The sequence below is a fragment of the Sturnus vulgaris genome, chromosome 1 (genome assembly GCF_052056855.1).
Source record: "Sturnus vulgaris isolate bStuVul1 chromosome 1, bStuVul1.hap1, whole genome shotgun sequence".
NCBI classification, from domain to species: Eukaryota; Metazoa; Chordata; class Aves; order Passeriformes; family Sturnidae; genus Sturnus; species Sturnus vulgaris.
Window position 1 is genome coordinate 75,643,203 of NC_142243.1, and position 12,800 is coordinate 75,656,002.

Sequence of the window (12,800 nt, forward strand, 5' to 3'; positions counted from 1 at the left end):
CACTGAGATGCTCAGAATAAGTATATGTACATGTCTTGAGCTGCTAACTCCTCTATATGTTGAAGCTTTAAAAATACTATGGCTTTAATTTCTGTATGTTAAAATTTTGAGGGGTTTAATATAGAAAGATCTATCTTTGTAGTCTTGACTTAACTGATAGTGATTTCCCAACTTGAAATTTGAGTTTAGCCTTTATTGTTAGTGACATAAAAGTGAACTATGAAGCTGGAGTAGGTTGTCTGTAACAGGCTTCTAGTATGTCTGTAACAAGAGCTTAGTTCCAGCTAATGTGCCTATTTTTATTGCACGTAGATTGTTTGTTTCTTTTTATAGCACATACCTTAAAGTTTCTATTTTTTTTTTCTTTGGTGTACCTTAGGATCCCATGGAGCTGGTCATCCCTCAGAAACTTTAACACCACTGATTGTTTGGGGTGCTGGGGTAAATTATCCACAGAAAGTTACGTCTCAGTTCTTTGAAGACAATTTTTTGAAAGGTAGGTAAAATATAGAACTTAAGTGACAGATTCTGGTGGAAATTGAGTTGTTTTTAACCGTTACACCTGTTGATCTTCAGTAACTTCTGTTCCATTTCAGTAAGTATGATTTGCTTTGTGTGGTGTGGTAAAGAAAAGGTGGCAGGGTATGCCTAAGGAAGATAGTACAAAACTGGGTAGATAACATCAGTCAATTTTCTTTTCTAATCCTAGAACTGGAAACTTTCTCTTTGTTGACAGGAGGCTACTCATCCTCCTAAAATTTAGTTCTGGAGGAGACTTAATTTTTAGGAGACTCCCAGAAGTTGAATACTATTTGTACAGAAACATGATAAGTTGACAAGTTCAAAGACAGCTTTCTGATTTCTCAGCACAATCCTGTGTACTTTCCAGGGGCTGTCTTGTCTCATTTGCATCCTTGTAGCTTTGTGCAAATGTGAACACCTTTTCTCAATGCAAAACTGTGATTCTTTACAGTTATTTTTCCTTTTTGTAATTTATATAAGAGTAAACTCTTTTTAAAAAACAATGGTTTATTATTTCACATACATAATGCAATAAACACTGTCTTAGTGAAATATCAGTGGAGTTAGAGAGTCTTTAACACACTATTAAATTGTTCAAGCTGTTCCTCTTTCATGTGCCCATTCTTGTAGCCTGCTCTGTTTCTTAAGATGCCTTGAGTCTTGGGTTGTTGCTCACAATCAATCAGGTAATGACTTTGTATTTTATTGGATTGTTTGTCAAGGTACATTAGAGAAGACAGGCAAAAATTACTTCAGCCCTGAGATTTTAACTCCGCCCTGCTCTCAAGAAGGTATTTGGTAACAGATTAGGTCATTTCAGAAATAGTGTGAACATTTCACTCTTTGTGCCTACTGCTGCTATAAAGCCATAAAATCTGTGATAAAATTGAAAATGAGTTGTAGGAAAACAAGTAGGAACCAGGACAAAACAACTGATTTTGGTGTCTGCGATGGCTGATCTGCTAGATTTTTAAGGACATTTCATGTCTAAGGGCTGATCTGTAATAGCTGGATTTTACATCTGTCAGTTTTCTTGATTCTCAGCAGCTTTAGTACAAACCTCAGCATTTGACTTCAAGTCATGATCAGAATGGTGTGAGAGATTTCAAAAAGGATAAGCATTGAGCTGACTCCCAGGTGCACAGTAAGGAAAGCTGTATGGCCCTCTTCTGTTAGGCAATGTGTATTTACTTAAAGGACAACATTTGTCTGCACCCTGCTGTGCCTGCTTCATATTTTCCTTCTGATGGTTAAAAAAACCCAGCAAACCAAAAAACCACACAAAAAAACTAAGCACACCAAAGCAACTATCAGAACTCCTCAGTTCTTTTTTACAAGTTTTGTCTGTCAAGCACATTGTTGCTTTGTTTAGACAGTAACCTTACAGATTCTTAATTGCCAAGGATGATCTCTATTTGAGATTTGAGATGCTCTGAGTATCTTGGGAGTTTCAATTTCTATTTGAGTAATAAGTATCTTCTTTAAAAGTGGCTTTTCTCTCTGTGGTAATGCATCAGAGCTTCTAGTAGGTTATGTAGCTTAGAAGTAGAGAGAAAATTGTTGAAATCGAACTTGGCACTTGCACAGGTCAATACAGTTCAGCTAATCCATTGTTACAATCCCAGATATTTTCACAATGTTAACATATTAACAAAAAAGCTGTTTAAACGAGTTGTCTTGAAATGTTCTCTGAATTTTGTCTTTCCTGCTCCATACAGCTGCAGCTGTGACTGTATACAGTGGAGGAGGGTGTTTTCAAGATTGCTGTGTCACTGATGTATGCAGGTGTCAGGCTTATATTTGTAGTTGCATGCTCCAGTGTTCAAGTTCTTCCATCTATTGACAATCCTTTCTAGTGTCTGAGTTGAGTGTTTATGGAAATTTTGACAGAGAGTTTGTCAGCAGTAGAAACATCCTATCTTCTGTTCAGTGAAAGCAGGCTGTAGGCAGCTCAGTGAATTGTCTTTCTTCTCATTGTAGCCATGGAGGATTCATACCCCCCAAAGGCAGTGCCAACAGGCAGGACTTAGCCTGTCCAGTTTGTCACAGAGAGATGAATGTGCTCCTTGGATGGCCAGAAGGGCACAGAGTCTGCTCTGGGTTGACAGCCTTCTCCTCCTCGGTTTCATCACCTGTGCTCTGCCTTCCCTCAGGCCTGGTCATGCAATCCTCTTGGGAAGATTTGTTATGGCAGCCTTGCATCCTGTGGGCGACATGTGGTATTACCCATTTGGCCACTGGTTTGACCCTTCTTCAGAAAGAAAGAGAACATAGAACTGCTCTCTAGCTCCTCATGAGCTGATGCTTGGCCCTGGGGCACAAGCCCAGAGGAGCTTGTGAGTGAAGGCACAACATCCTGCAGCATCAGGACGTGGGGTGCTTGATGACATTATCCACAAGCCTGGTTTCTAGGGGGCTCAGCCTGCTTTGCCAAAGCTGAGGGAGCTCAGTGTATCCTCCACTAGTTTGGCTTCTATGAGGTTTTTTGTGAGATATTTTTTTATTATTCATGTAGCCTCAGCCTCTTTTTGAACTGGCACTTCCCTGCTGTTTCCCTGGACTGTTTGCATCTGACAGCCCAGCAGGCTGAGTAAAAGCAGACCAGAATGAAGGCAAAAAAAAACCCGCTATAAAATGGGTGGAAAACTGCTGAGCACTGTACAGGAGACCTAGGCAGTGAGCTGGAATCCTAAACCAGTGTGGGCAGCACATAGAGCCAAGATGCCTCACTCCTGGGAGTCCAGCCTGGACTGCCCAGTCTGCAGGTGTGCCCCAGTCCTTAGGAGTTCAGTGTCCTGTGGCTCCTGGTCCAAAGCAGATTTCTTCAGGTCTGCGTTTTGGTGTCTCTGAGTAGAGTACGTAAATATGATAAAACTTCTGACAAAAAGAGATGTTTTCTCTAGCAGAGATACAGTTTTTTCCTACCTTAGGCACGTTTTGTGTGTGTGTAGACAGTTTTCCAATGTTTTTCTTTGGGAAATTGTATTTAAAAGGAAAGCAGACAATTCATTTATATGATAGAAATAGGGGTAAGAGTATATTTCTAGAAATCTAAGTCCATTTCCTTGTCTGGGAAGCAAACTTATTCCTTTTGGTGTGAGTTTAACAGAATTGTTATTTAATGCTGCTAGTACTTCTCCTGTGTTGCCATGGGAACTCCCTGTAGCTGTCTCACTACTGTAAAAGTACAAGTCTGCTCTTCAGGGTGCTTGTGGAACCAAATAACAGTGGACCTGTACTCAGACCCCCAAAGGCAGCAGTGGTATGAACTAATTGCTGAAAATAAGTTTGGTATATGCAATACTACAGATGTACAAAAGAAACCAAAAACAAACCTCGCTAAACTCTGTTTTTAAATAGCTCTCCACCCCCAAAGAAAGCAGGCAATTTTCTCTTTATTTCCTTAGAGGCCAGCACAGTGCAGGAAAATATAATTTTCAACCAGGCTTTTGTATGATGTGCCAAAGCTTTAGGATCTAATGTTTGAACCATGCTGTACCAGTGCATTTAGGACCTTGGGTTAGCCTTTTTTACAAACTACTGAAGAGATTCTATAAATCTCCTAAATCTGAGTTTGATTCTTTTATTTGGCACAAGAGGTAATATATCACTGTGCTGAAAAAAATAAAAGCCTTAGCCTTTCTTCTACTGATCTAGGTCACAATTGCAAGCAGCAATTTATCCTGCTGGATAAAAGAAAATGTGAACTGAAATGAATGCATTTTGTTGTTTCTGCCTGTTGAGTTCCATCTGTAACCCTTCTTGAGCTAGCATCCTAATGTAAAATCATAATTTTCTTTAGTACCAGCACTTTACAGAAAATGGCAACAAGATATTAAATGGCAACTGAACTTGAACTGTCCTCTCAAATCTGTGTAGATTAGCTGTTCAGGTGCTCTTTGTTTCTTGCAGAATGGAAACTGGAGAACTTGAAGAGGCTTGATGTCAATCAGGTATCAAACATAGCTAATTTAATAGTTCATGAATTTTCACCTTAAATTATGAGTTTTGTGTGATTTAAAGTAATTGACTTAATTTGAATGAATGATCATGCTGATGTGTCATTTCTGTAGAAACAGGAACCACAATAGTATAATGAGGATAAGTTTAAGTTGCTAGTTGGCATGTGACAGTACGTGCAACTTCTCGTGAAGATGCATTATTGCACTATTTATTTAAGTGATCCCACATGACTGTAGCAAGAGTGCAGTACAGTATACCAGGTCCCCCAAGCTGCTTTCACTAAATCAAAACCATTTCTTGCTCTAGTGGTAAACTGTGGGGTTTTATCATCTGTGGTTTGTGGGCAAATATTTTGCAATTTAGACAATTAGTACTGTGTAGGAAGAAAAGAAGGTTGACCAGCTTATCCCTTGATCCTAAATCAGTCGAGTATTTTTAAACTGTGGTGCTTCATCATCCTATGAAATCCAATATATGAGTAACAGACTCTGAACCTACTCAAACAAGGGTTAATAATCATCTCATGGCAGAAGGTTCAAACTGGGAATGTTCTGGATCAGCTTCTTTCAGCAAAGCCCTGGTACAAAACTAGAGATGACTGTTCTTCTCAAAGTTGGTAGGAGTTATGGCAATATTGTTTTGGGGCTGTATAAAAGAGTCTTGAGGAGTAATTTGTCCTAGATCAAGGAGTTTCCAAAGACAGAGCTTTTGTCTTGTAGTACATGTGGGACTATGGGTAAAAATAGCCAACAAGACTTCTAATTATCATTACGCTCCAAGTGTATTGTTCTCTACAAATAATGGTTTAGAGTCTGCCCAGTAGATCTGAGGCTGGAGCAGTGCCTGTGTTTTCAGTGTAGTTTTTTCAGATTTGTGCTGGAAAAATAAAGAATTTTTGTGTGTAGTCTTATATTAAAGCAAAATATATACCTGGTAAGAGGCAGAGTTTATTATTGCAAGTAGAAGGAAATGGTAACTTATTTTATGAGATGCCTTGGTGTGGATTGAAGGGTCTTTCTGAGGATTGACTGGACTTTAAAAAACTGCAGAAACTTCCTCTGAAGGGGAGAAGATGAGTAATCTGTGCTGTGGAAGCATGGGATTAAAGAACATTGTGCAGAGCAGTGTATCCAGTATACTGCTTAAAACTGTAAATATGAAATTAGTTCTTTAGTCATATAAGTAGTCATAAAAAGTGGTATGCCTCTCTGAGTGCAGTAAAGGAGGTGCTAAATTCCTGCAAATAAATACTAGGCTGGTTATATTTGCTTTTTAAACGAAATGTGTTTTTTGTAGCTTGATCAGCAGTGGAGCTTCACATTTTGAATCTAATCATGCCATGACTACTGGAAATTAAAAAACCAAAAAACTATAGAGCAGAGTTGTACGTATAACTTGGCAGTATTACATAATTACCTTTTGCAAATGCAGATATGTTAAAATTAAACTGAATTTATTAGCTCTAGAGGCTGAAACTATTTTAAAATGGCAATGCTTTTGTTTGCACAGGCTGATATAGCACCATTGATGGCTTCTCTTATCGGTGTGCCTTTCCCCCTAAACTCTGTGGTAAGAAGTACAAATGTTTTTCTAGGTTATAAAAATCTGTTCACTGTAGAGGAAGAGGTGTTGGGGACAAGACTTGAGGTGTATGAGGAGAAGGATTACAGACTTGTTAACGTGTGATAGGGTGTGAAGACTGCTTGTAGCTTTAATTTTGCGTCTATCTTTGGTTTAGAGTACCAACTGAAATCTTTTTATGTATTGTATAGGGCTTTTAATTGGAAAGGCAGCTGGTCCTTTTCTAATCTGCAACTTTATACTCTTGAGCTATGTACAAGTTTTTTGTTACTTTGTTTTTAGGGATGGTAAAAATGCAATGTGGGTTGAATAACACATGACTTTGATCATGAAAGCTAAGCCTGTAAACAAGCCAGTTCCTGCAATTTAATGTTCAATTATTTCTTGATTAAACCAGTGTACGTACTTCAGATGTTATCTTGTGCCTCTAATTTAGTGAACAGTGAGATGGCTTTTTCTTTTAATTCCTCTCATGTATTATTCCATAGTCCAAAAGTTGCCTCATAAATATTTAATTGATGATTAGCATTTAGTATGCTGTCTCGCTGCTAGTTCCACGTATAAAACACCTATTTACAGCGTATTTTTTAAAATATTTCTTCTGGAGTCTCTACCCCAGGGATTTGTCCCCCTGTCCTGCACTCATTGCTGGTTATATGAGGAAAGCTGCCCAGTACAAGGTGGCATGGGAACTGCTCCCTTTGCTACCACAAGTACTGGATTGAGTCAGGCCCAGGTGAGGCTTTGGGTGGAAGACTTTCAGGGGTGTCAAAATGGCTTCTGATTAGAGACTGAGTTTATATGATTTTATCATAAATAACAAAAGTTGTTAATAAACTATGTATGTTTCTTGCATTCCTGTAGAAGCTGAGATATTACAAACAATCTCTGTGATGTTGCAAGTCTGTGTGAGAAGAGTATTTTCAAAGGAGTTACATGAGTTATTTCAGCAGTAATTTGAAGTATTCTTATTGCTTATTTGGTCAGCAATTCAGTTAAGAGAGATTCCTATTATTTTATTTAATTTTTTTTACTTATGTGTATTCTTCTTCCTCAGGGAACTCTGCCTCTGGAGTATCTGAACAGCAGTGCTCTTTATAAAGCGGAGAGCATGTTCACCAACGCTATTCAGATTCTTGAGCAATTTAAGGTACTAAAGATATGGTAAAAAAGCCCGACTTACTTGAATAATAGTGGTTGCTGTGTGTAAAACTACTGTATGACTTATCCTATACATAATGGGCTAAATTGAAAGGGTTCAAGTTGAATGCACGTTCACGTGATCTAATAGCTGAGAGACTTATCTGTAGAAGTTTGAAAGACTTTAACAAACAGGTTTGGTTGGCCTTTTTTAAGGAGAATTAATAAATTTTTTCTTGCTTCTTAACAAAAATGGTCATGTTTATTTGTGTTAATGTAAACCTACTTGCAGTATGCAGGTAGAATCTGAATGCTGCTACTGGGGAAGGGAAATAATGCCTTTGCAAAGGGGGCTGGGAGACAAGGCCTTACATCAGGGTCGGTACACAAACAGATCAGAAAGGTAATAGGCTCCTGTGCATTAAAGAAATTAAATTAGTGGCCTAATTAACTTTTACTAATGCTGTTATATCTGTTGTTTTGCTTTGCAAGTGTTCATCTCTGGGTTCTCTGTCTTGATTCATTTAATATTGGATATTACATTATGAGAACACGAGTGGTCCAAACAAAAAAGGTTCTGCTTCACTAAGCAGTGGAGTGAGAAACTGTCCAAAATCCCAAAATTGCCATTTGGTGAGGCATAGAAATACTCTGAGGGAAACTATCCTCCACAGATAAAAGCTGAGATGCAAAACAACTGTTATCCTGTCTGGAAATTCATGTCATGATAGCAAAACAATGAACTAGCATGAGATGACCTGCATAAGATTAGCACCTTCAGCATCTTCTGTCCCTTTGTGAATGCCAGGTTCACAAAGGTTTGGTTACCAGGATGGCAGTGTCAGCAGCAGAATCACTTTCAAAAATATGGTGGAGAGCTGGCATGTAAGAAGGAATGTGACTGGTGGGGTTGGACATGAAGTTTGAAACATGCTGATATCACCTCTGCATTTGGAAGACCTCTGCTTTAAGAATTAAGGATGACTCAGATATTTTTCAGTGAAATAGGCATCTTGGAGATTTAAAAAACAAAATAGGTCTGCTTCTTTCCTTTGAGCTTACTTTTGTTCTGTTGTTCTATAGTGCTAGGTTGTTGTTGTTGTTGGCTTGGTTTTAGCACTGTATTGGAACGATCCTGTCTGAATTTCCTTTGTGTTTCTCTGCTGAAGCAGAAGTAGTGCACTGGCTTAGACATGCCAAGTGCATTTTTACTTTTCCTGCGGTGGGCTGACCTGACCACAGTTTATGCTCCCTGGAGGTGATGTTGCCTTGGATGGATAGGGTGAAATGTGTGGGTTGTTAAGTCCAGCCATCAGGTTTTACAAGTAGTGTGCTTAGCAAGTTCCTGACTGTACATTATGCCAACAGTCAGACTTAAGGTCTCCTGCAGCTGCTTGACTCAAAGATGTTTTGGAGGACCTTAGACAAAGTGGCTCTGATGGCATCAAAACCTTCTATGTTTGTCCATGTGCTGGTTAATTGTTTTGCAGTATTGCTTTGGCAGTATTTGCTGCAGTGTACTAGTGTCTGTCTGGCATAAATGGTGCTGGTTTCATTAAGGGAGGTTGTTACTGAAGCCTGGTAGCACTTGTAGCCATATCTTCCTTTTATCCTGCAAACTGTAGAAGTCCTTCTGAGAAAACTAGTGGCTGAAGCATAGTTTATTTTATTTACTTTAGAGCAGGTCTGAGTTTCCAGGAACTCAGAGGAGCTGTGCATACTGGAGTATAACACCCAGTTTCATGGACAGGATATTGACAATGTGATTTCATTCCTTTTCCAAAGTCTTAGAAGTTTTCTGCGTTTTTTTTGTAGTTTAATTCCTGATATAATTTTTTGTCTTGTTGCAACTTGCATGTAATGATTTAATGCTCTTTTATGCAGGTTAAGATGAGTCAGAAAAAGAAAACTACATTGTCGTTTCTGTTCACACCATTCAAGTAAGTGTCTGTGAAAACGATGTATATTTTATCTGATTGTTTGTCTTATCACTTACTTTGGTATTTCAGTGAGCTGCAGAAACACATTCAGTCTCTTAAGTCTTTTTTTGATGGTAGTGTTTATCTGACTATGAAACTTTGCACTAGAACTCTGTTTAATTAACTGCTACTTCTCACCATAACTTTAAGATTGATTTATTTTTAACAATCTATTCCTTACATTTAATTTTCCGTTAAGGATTATTTGTCTGAGCTTTTTTTGGCAGTATAGCTATATAGATGGCACAGTAATTGTCACTGATTTGTTTTTTTGTTTTGTTTTTTTTGTTTTTTTTTTGCTATGTTTTTTTTTTTTCCAGCATTTGTTGGGAGATACCAGTACCAATAGGGTCAGGAAGTGCAATCTGTTCATTTATATATATGTGAAAGTTGAATTTAGAATTGTTTCTGCTGTGATTTAAATTCTAATGAAGAATAAATAAAATGCATTGCATCCAAGAAAGAACTTTACAATATTTAGCATTTGTATTCCCTGTCTGTTTCCAGGGCTGTGAAAGAGTCTTTGTAGTGATTTGTGTATCTGGGAACTCTGTTCTAGTGTATGGAACAGTTACTGCTCCCCTCACCCTTCTGTCTTATCTAATTAAAGCTAATTTTTCCTTTCTTTTGTCAAGGTTTTTAAAAGCTTTGCCATGGGTGCACGTGATAATGTTCAGTTCTGCTCGCAGTTTGTGGAGTGCTCCAAAAATGCCTTGTCACCCAGAGCAGCTGTTTTCCCTTTGGGAAACAGAACTAACGTTCATGTTTATGTTTAAATCATAGCAGCAGCAAAAAGTACTCGAGTTGCTTCCGGAGAAGTATGTTCATTGTTAAAGATGATTTCTGTCTGCCTCAACAGACAATTGCTATGTTATATTGTACCTCTAGCTCCCACAAAGGCAAAGGTTCAAGACAGTCTGTGAGACAAAAGTCAAGTTAATCTTGGGCACATAATGGATCCTCTAGAATGAGTTCTGAATAAGAATGACAGCTGCATTATCGAAGAATTTACTGGTCTATATGAAATAAAATGCCCATATGGAAAGGATGGCTAGTCCTCTTTGATAAATGACTATTAGTTTGATTTCAAAATTCTTTCACTTTTACCTCTCTTTGAGAAATAAGACTGATTCTCTAAAATAGGACGTGCTTTTCTTAATGCTATGTTTATCTTCAAAGGAACTAAGTATTACTGATTGCTTTATGGATTGCTGTCTTTCCTGTTTTATGATATGTTGGATTGTTTTAAGTGGAAATGCTAGACATTTATCACTTTGAAAATGCAACTAAAACTTGATATAAACATATTGTTGCTTTGGTATGGCTCGCTGCAAAAATAAATTTATTTTCTTTAGATATGCTTCAAATTTTTTCTGAATCAAAATTTGGATTAGTAGTTGCTGTAGGAAAGGTTTTTATTTGAGACCAAAATAATTCCTTGGGTGTGTGAATGTCATGGAAGGAGTGATGCAACTTGCCTGTCAGAGAGAAGTAATAACTATTTCACGATGTTTGATAGTAAATGTGACAGTGGTTAGCTAGATTTAGTGGAAAGTAGACTTGATTATTTACTGTGTAGATGGAGGGTCAGAAAAAGCTGCTATGGAGACCCTCCTGTTGAGTTGTGAGATGCAGAAAAGACTCCCTTACATTCTAACCTCCTTCTCAGAGGGAGATTAGGTGCAGCTGGGTCAAGACTTAGTCTCAGACTTGGTCAGTGGTTTGTGTCTAAAGAATTATGCGTGTGCAAACAAAACTGTGTTAGTTAGCTAAGATTCTACATTTGGTATGCTGTTAATCACTTGTCAAGGGTCTGCTGTGGAAAGGAATCTGTCAGCCTTGATGAGCAGCCAGTGGGGGTGAAGGGGGCAGGAAATCCACTACCACAGTGAATTGCCTTACAGCAATGTTGTGGGGATGAAGACTTTCTTTGTTGCTTCAAGATGATACTGTTTATTCATTCTGGGAAAGCAGAAAAAGACTCATACCATGTATGTTGACACTCTGTAAATACTCACCCACGCTGTGCTGGGGATAGTTTGCCCAGGGTCTGATTAGTCTTCACAGCTCTCCTTGACTTTCAAAACTTGGCTCATGTCTGGGAAGCTACTAAGGGGTCTTGTCTAAGCTCTTACTAATAGCTGGGATGAAGTGGTTGAACCCAAACTTATTTTGAAACAGATATGTAACTTCCTAGTGCTCCAACATGCAGGAATCAAAGGAATTCTGAATGCGGTTTTAGGCGTGCCCTGTCTATAGATCCATCCTCTCTTTCACATGCAGATGATTGCATGTGAGTGCAGTGAATACAAGCCCGAACTTCAGCTGCAGGTGCATGATCTGATGCATTAGTATAAGGCAAACCACATCTCTTCTTCACTCAAATTATGCTTGAATCTGAATGAGAGAGAGAGGGAAAGGCATGCATTCCCTTCTGCTGTCTTTGTGAGATGCTTTTTTGGTGTTAGATGAAAGGGTGTGGAGAAGAGTATGGTTACTTTTTCAGAAGTTGAAAATGCAAAGGTGAGGACACCTTACCTCCTGTCTGGAGCAAGAGAAGTCTTGGTGTGCTGTGCTATGCTTCAGAGTAATTGGTAATTGTATGGAGGTTGTGTTTCTGCATAGCTGTATGCTATTGGGAGTTTTCAGCCCAGGTTTAATGTCAGGTTTGACCCCTGATCTGTATTAACCTATGGTTGGCTTTAGCTGCTGCTGCAGCTGAGCACAGTTCTGTGCTGTGTTTCTGTACTACTGTCGTTTCATTCAAACACAAATAACTTCTTCCACCTCTGTTCATTTTCAGTTGTTGTACAAAGGAGTTATGTTCTTTTTTTAATCCTTCTGGTGCCTGAAATATGTAACTTGAAGCTCAAAGTATGTGCTCCAGCATATAATGCTTTATTTTCTTCATGGTTTATTGGAGGTTAGTGAAGTGTAATTCATGTCTGAAGTGCTTTGGGATCATCAAATTATGTCGAATATTTTAAATATTTTCTATGTGACTGTTACAGATTTTGTGTTATTTCAGCAATTGGTGACCTGAAAATGAACAAAGAATCTCTAAAAAAAACCAGTATTTCTTAAATTATATAAGGATGTAGTTGGATAAAGTCTGTATAATAGAAATGTAGATATGAGTTCCAGAAGAAATCTGAAGTCTAGAATTTGAGTCATTCTGGTTTTAGAGGTGCAATTATTAATGAATATGTAGTTTTCAGAGTAGGTGAGAGGGGAGGATATATTCACAATGTGTTCTGTAGAAATGGCAACTTAAGCTGGACTTAATTTTTCGGTCAGAAATAGGATTAGAAAGTTTGTTTTAATATTCTGGGGGGAAAATCCTGTTTTCCAGTTTGATTTTCAGGTGTTTTATTACTGAGAAGAAAATTGACCTGAAGTACCTAAAGTTTATGGCCTTCAGCTGCAATGACTCAAAACCAGCCTGTGAGTTGTATGTGGAATATATTGCACCAAAAGCATTAAGCTAGTGCATACATATATATGTGGATACAGTAAGCCTATTTTTAAAGTGTTGGCAACAGAGGAAGACTATTGAATTGATATAAAACTTCTGATTTCCACAGGGAATCTCATCCCTAGCAAAAGTGTGGCTGG

At 38.2% G+C, this 12,800-nt stretch overlaps 1 protein-coding gene across 3 annotated transcripts in view; it reads left to right on the forward strand.

Moving 5' to 3' along the window:
• Nucleotides 1-12,800, forward strand: part of PIGN (phosphatidylinositol glycan anchor biosynthesis class N) — a 98,636-nt gene that overhangs the window by 34,614 nt on the left and 51,222 nt on the right. For all 3 annotated transcript variants that reach the window (XM_014872420.2, XM_088170480.1, XM_088170471.1), the window contains 5 exons: nucleotides 380-496; nucleotides 4,435-4,475; nucleotides 5,995-6,054; nucleotides 7,124-7,216; nucleotides 9,091-9,146. In XM_014872420.2, coding sequence (XP_014727906.2) covers nucleotides 380-496; nucleotides 4,435-4,475; nucleotides 5,995-6,054; nucleotides 7,124-7,216; nucleotides 9,091-9,146 — 367 coding nt within the window. The remainder of the gene's footprint in view (nucleotides 1-379; nucleotides 497-4,434; nucleotides 4,476-5,994; nucleotides 6,055-7,123; nucleotides 7,217-9,090; nucleotides 9,147-12,800) is intronic.